Source organism: Nicotiana attenuata, unplaced genomic scaffold, assembly GCF_001879085.1.
Source record: "Nicotiana attenuata strain UT unplaced genomic scaffold, NIATTr2, whole genome shotgun sequence".
Taxonomy (NCBI): Eukaryota; Viridiplantae; Streptophyta; class Magnoliopsida; order Solanales; family Solanaceae; genus Nicotiana; species Nicotiana attenuata.
The window spans coordinates 33,652-39,010 of NW_017674969.1; the positions used below are offsets into that span (position 1 = coordinate 33,652).

The 5,359-nt window shown below is 39.1% G+C and overlaps 1 protein-coding gene across 1 annotated transcript; it reads right to left on the minus strand.

Annotated features, from left to right (window-relative positions):
• Nucleotides 1-2,251: 2,251 nt before the first annotated feature.
• Nucleotides 2,252-4,066, minus strand: LOC109219526 (leucine-rich repeat receptor protein kinase EMS1). Its single transcript, XM_019383984.1, has one exon. The coding sequence runs from the start codon at nt 3,768-3,770 to the stop codon at nt 2,640-2,642; it is 1,131 nt and encodes a 376-aa protein (XP_019239529.1). The 5' UTR covers nt 3,771-4,066; the 3' UTR covers nt 2,252-2,639.
• Between the last annotated feature and the right edge of the window lie 1,293 nt (nt 4,067-5,359).

A 5,359-nucleotide genomic window follows, 5' to 3' on the forward strand; every position in this document is an offset into this window, starting at 1 on the left:
CTTTGAAGAGGTCCGACTTCCTAGTCGCGACCTTTATTGCTCCAGTGTGTGCCTTTACGAACGAATCAGCAAGCATGGCGAAGGAATCGATTGAGCTGGGTGGCAAATTATGGTACCATATCATCGCCCCCTTCGATAAAGTTTCTCTAAACTTCTTCAACAGAACAGGTTCAATTTCATCATCTTCTAAGTCATTTCCTTTATTGCGCATGTATAAGAAGTGACATGCTTATTAGGATCAGTAGTTCCATTGTATTTGGGAATTTCTGGCATGCGGAACTTCTTCGGAATGGGCTTCGGAGCCGCACTTGGAGGGAAAGGCTTCTGCACAAACTTCTTCGAATCCAAACCTTTTAGAATCAGGGGTGCCCCCGGTATTTGGTCAACCCGTGAATTGTACGTTTCTACCTTCTTGTCATTAGGCTCAATTTTCTTTTCTCCCGATTCGATCCGTTTAGTAAGCTCTTCGAGCATCTTCATGATGGCGGAGTCAGTTCCCGATCCATTATCGTTTGATTTCTCCAATACAAGTTTGACCCTGTGAATAACTTCTTGTGATGTATCGAGCTCAATTCTGCTTGGTGCTCAATTCTGATTTTGGAGCTGCGCTATCGCAACTTGCTGAGTCTACAACATTTCAAATATCATTCAAAGGCTAATCCCGCCTTCTTCACCGCTCTGTGCGTTCAGGCCAGCCGCCCGGGCGTCTCTGCGGACGCTATTTTTAGGGTCGGCGCCTAAATTTCCATGAATGGCAACACGAGAACTGACATTGACTGGATCTATGGTCGGTGGTCCATCGGGATTGACTGGAGGTACTCCATTTCCCGGGGCGACTATGTTCTCGTTCTCGCCATGAAGACCAAGGCCAGTGTCTGTGTGAGTGGGCGCTGCTTGAGAGTTTGACATGTTGATTCCTGAAATTAAAGACACTTACGAGAACAAACATAAAGCAGTGTTTGTTATGAGGATTAATACTAGGCCATCATTATTATTCTTAGCCCCACGGTGGGCGCCAAACTGTTTACCCAAAATATTGGATAACAATTAAACTTATAATGTGATTTTAAGGATACATGATTTTACCTAATACCAATTGATAAACGTAGAAATTAGCAGTAACGATTAACAATGAGATAAAGCAAACCAGTCCTGAAACGTGATTCAGCCCTCAAGCTTAAGTGCCCTCGAACTGATTGGTGCCCAAAACAGTCAAAAAGCAAACTGATGAACAAGAATGTAAGCTAGAAAGTATTGTATTGCTTTGATATGCGCGAATGTAAGATGGTTACAAGATGATTGGGACCCTCTTTATATAGTGGAGGAATCCTATTTATGGTACAATTATAATTACCGAAGTAAATCCCATGATTTACTAAATAACCGCCCTTGATTTGATCTGTTTCGAGATTTACGCCATGATCTTCGGCCAGTCACAGATATCTCGCATTTCTGCTATCGTGCTTTGCTCGATATCTGTCTCCTTTGGTCTCGATCGCTACTGGCCTCGATCTTCGATAAGTGCCTCAGTCCTCGAACTCGGTGCCTTATTCTCGTACCTCGGTCTGGTCTGGTCTGTTCCGAGGGCGACCTTCGATGCAATTTCCTAGCCTCAATCAAATAGTAAAATCCTCGGTTTTAACCGTATACACATGTCTTAATATTACTTGTATCGTTTTAAAAATTTCGAGGAGTAAGCGTGCATCACACGTCCAATAACTAGTGCATTTATATGTCTAATTATCCATCGAGTTTTGATTTGTGCGCGACTGGTCATCCAACATTTTTGGCTATCAAAACTAAATTTGTACGTCTAATTGATTATTAGTGATAGTACATTTGACAACTCAAAGCCATGTGATGCAAAAACAGGTCAAACAATTCGCTAGTCCGAACTTTCGTGCCATGAATCATGATGCGACATTGCCATATTCACCCAGAAAACATGGCAGCAACTACTCGACAACCCAAGTGTATTGTTATTCCATCAACTCCATTTGATTCCCAAGCACGATCCAGAGACACATGCACATATGCCATTACTCATATGTCATCTTGCAAAGACAAATCAAGGCATATGTGCATTATATCTTTTTTGTAGTAGTAACATCAGAACTAATTTGCATGCATTTTAACTGTATCTGGACTTCCCACCATTATAGATATTGAAAAATTCTAGTCAACAAACACTAAGTACCAATTTGTGCGTTTATATCTAGAATAGCTAAAGACCATGCAATAGTCAGACAAATCAGAATATGTACAAAACTTGGATTAACGCAAGTACTTAGATGGGATGAACTGGGAAGACAAATTAAGAGGACAGTATACATATACGCTTATAAAATTCTTAGGACAAAAGAATCTTAATTGGTGCAGTTATATACATATGCACCTGTACATGAAAAATTTACATAAGTTCCGAGATCTCAGTTAGTTAAGATCTCTGTAGTAGTTATCTATTTAACCATCCTCATTCGCTTAATATTAAAAACAACAATTTTTACCTACTTTTTACAATTTTTAAACTACTAAATACAAAACTTAGAATAACACATATTACCTTACATCGGTGAACAATAAAAGGTGTCTTTTAGGCTCTCGTCTATGAATACTTAAGAAGAAATGAATGTCGACCCTTAACATGTTGGAATTCCGTTCAATATCTCAACCACGTCATTCATAGGAGGCCTATCTATGCAATTTTCATTAGCACACATCATTGCAATCTTAAAATACTCAATAACTGCAATTTCTTTTAACCCATCCTTTGAAAGATTGGCATCAACCATTTCCATGTAACGTTGTTGCACCACCATATCATTAACCCAAGTGACAAGCCTAATTTCACGACCATCCTCTCCTTTAAATGGAAAATTAGGACGCTTCCCTGTAATAATCTCTAACATTAATACACCAAAACTATAAACATCTCCATTTGTAGTTGCCTTTGTTGCACCATTAATGTACTCTGGTGGCATGTACCCCATTGTACCTGCTACTTGTGTTGAAACATGTAAATGTGACCCTTGAATTCTCCTAGCCAATCCAAAATCAGCAATATAAGCTTCAAAATTAGCATCTAACAAGATATTACTAGCTTTAATATCCCTATGAATAATTGCAGTATCCAAATTGTGCATATAAGCAAGTCCTTTTGCAACTCCTTTAACAATGTTAATTCTCGTTACCCAACTTAACGGCATCCAAGGGATTGTTTCTGCCATGTCGGATGCTGATGACGTGTCGTAAAGCCATTGGTCAAGGCTACCTTTTTCGACGAACTCGTAAATTAAGACCCGGTCAGAACCCGTGGAGCAGTACCCGAGCATTTTGACTATATTCGGGTGTCGGATATTACCGAGGGTTTCCATCTCGGCCCGAAACTCCCGGAACCCTTGGAAAGCATCTGCGGAGAGCTTTTTCACGGCGACGGAGACGCCGGAGGCGAGTTTAGCTTTATAAACCATCCCGAAACTGCCGTCGCCGATGATAAGTTCCGGTGAGAAATCTCGGGTAGCATCGATGAGCTCCGGCATGGAGATCCGATTCAGAGACGGGTCAAACGTTGCACTTTCGGTTACGGTGATGGAAGAAAGCTCCGTATTACTAGCTATTGCTCGGGTGTTTCGGGTCCGGGGACGATTCCGTGTCGGCTCATTACGGCGTCGTTTAGGGTCTCTGCAGAAAACATAGAGAGCACCGAAGATTAAGATGACTGCAACGAAGCTTGCTGCTGCAGCTAGAAAAGCTTGAAGTGCTGGATTCATGGAGAATATGGGGGGTTTTGGTTAATTGATGAGAAAGTAAAAGAATAGGGAAACGGGTGGAAGAGAGAGGAGGAAAAGGAGAAGCCGCCATTAACGGGTAAGGAAGGTGGGGGTTTTGAAAGAAAGAGAGAGGTTGGTTGTCTGAAAGGGTGGACTGAGATTGGAGTCAACGGTAGGCATACAGTAGAGTAGAATTTCATTCTAGTATTTGTTTACTCATTTTTCTTATTTTTCTTACTTATTTGGTTCATTGTTTTTCTAGACGGCATAGCTTGCTACACTTGACTGGAGACTTTTTAAGAGGACATATTCTTGGAATGAAATTTGGCTTCCCTCCATTTCTCCGTAATGTTATGTGTTTCTTTTGATCCAATTTATGTGTTGGGAGTTTGAATCACTATAAAACTTAAAGAAAGTAAAAGATAATTTCTGAAACTCGTCATTTTAGTTAGAATATTTGTGAATATTGTGATTTTTGGACAATTCATAATATTTGTGATTTTATAAAAACTTTTCTTCTAATCTATCTTTTATCTATATCTATCTATCTATCTATCTATCTATACTATATTAAAACCACGAAGGCCCTTAGCGAAATGTCATTCGCCGTTTTTACCCTTTAAAATATAAAGTTCACATTAAACAAAACTAGTATACTTACCCGCGCGATGCGCGGACCGGTTAAAAGAAAAAAAAAAAGTGGAGAGAGATATTGGAAACATATGCATATTGCAGACTAAAATTATCGACCGCATTAAAAAGAATTAAACCAAAAATAAAAAGATGAATTTCATTGGATTGTGTGTCTAAACGTTTTGCTAGGTACCACCAATCCCAAGAGCTGTTACTAACATACTTGACCTAATGCTATACCACGTACTTGGCTTTAGAAGGATTAGTCCACATGAAAATTCAGAAATTTTGTCTCAAATGCATTCATAAAGGACATCACATTTGGTTCAAGTCTTCTTTCACCAAATGAAGCTTAATCAAGGCGCACCAACTCTGTTCTTATCGAATTTAAGGAATATCTTTGCTCTTCTCTCATCTAGAGAAAGGAACTCACATGCGCCGATCACTAATCATCATCGAATCCCGAAAAATTCTTTTATCATGCCAAATACCTCGACCAAACAAATGCGTTGGCTGCTTTCTATCAATGCAACTGCAATCCTCCCGATGCTTGCAGCAATGACACTCATCATATCGACCAAAGTATCCTCATTGCACCTCCTCTTTGAGGGTTGCTTTGAGCGCGACGATGAAGAAGGCATTGCTCTTATTTCCTGAGATAAACCTTGTGTACTGCCATAGATTACATTTGTTAAGATTTATAATCTTTTGCAAATTTAATATTTGACATTCTTGCATATAATATAGATCTTTTACGTCATCGCTTCATAATGAAATACATGGTTTTAATTTACAATTTAGAACTGTGTAAACTCAAATAAGTCTAATGTCACTAAAAAAAAATCCAACAGAGATATTTCTAACATCATTAGAATGTTCACAAATAATATGCAAGAGCTGTGAATAGTTAAAGAAAATTAAGGACTTCATCAACATTTTTGGGAATATTATTTCTG

Excerpts from the sequence above, each read along its gene's own strand:
- LOC109219526 (XM_019383984.1), bottom strand. The coding sequence starts at position 3,770 with ATGAATCCAGCACTTCAAGCTTTTCTAGCTGCAGCAGCAAGCTTCGTT.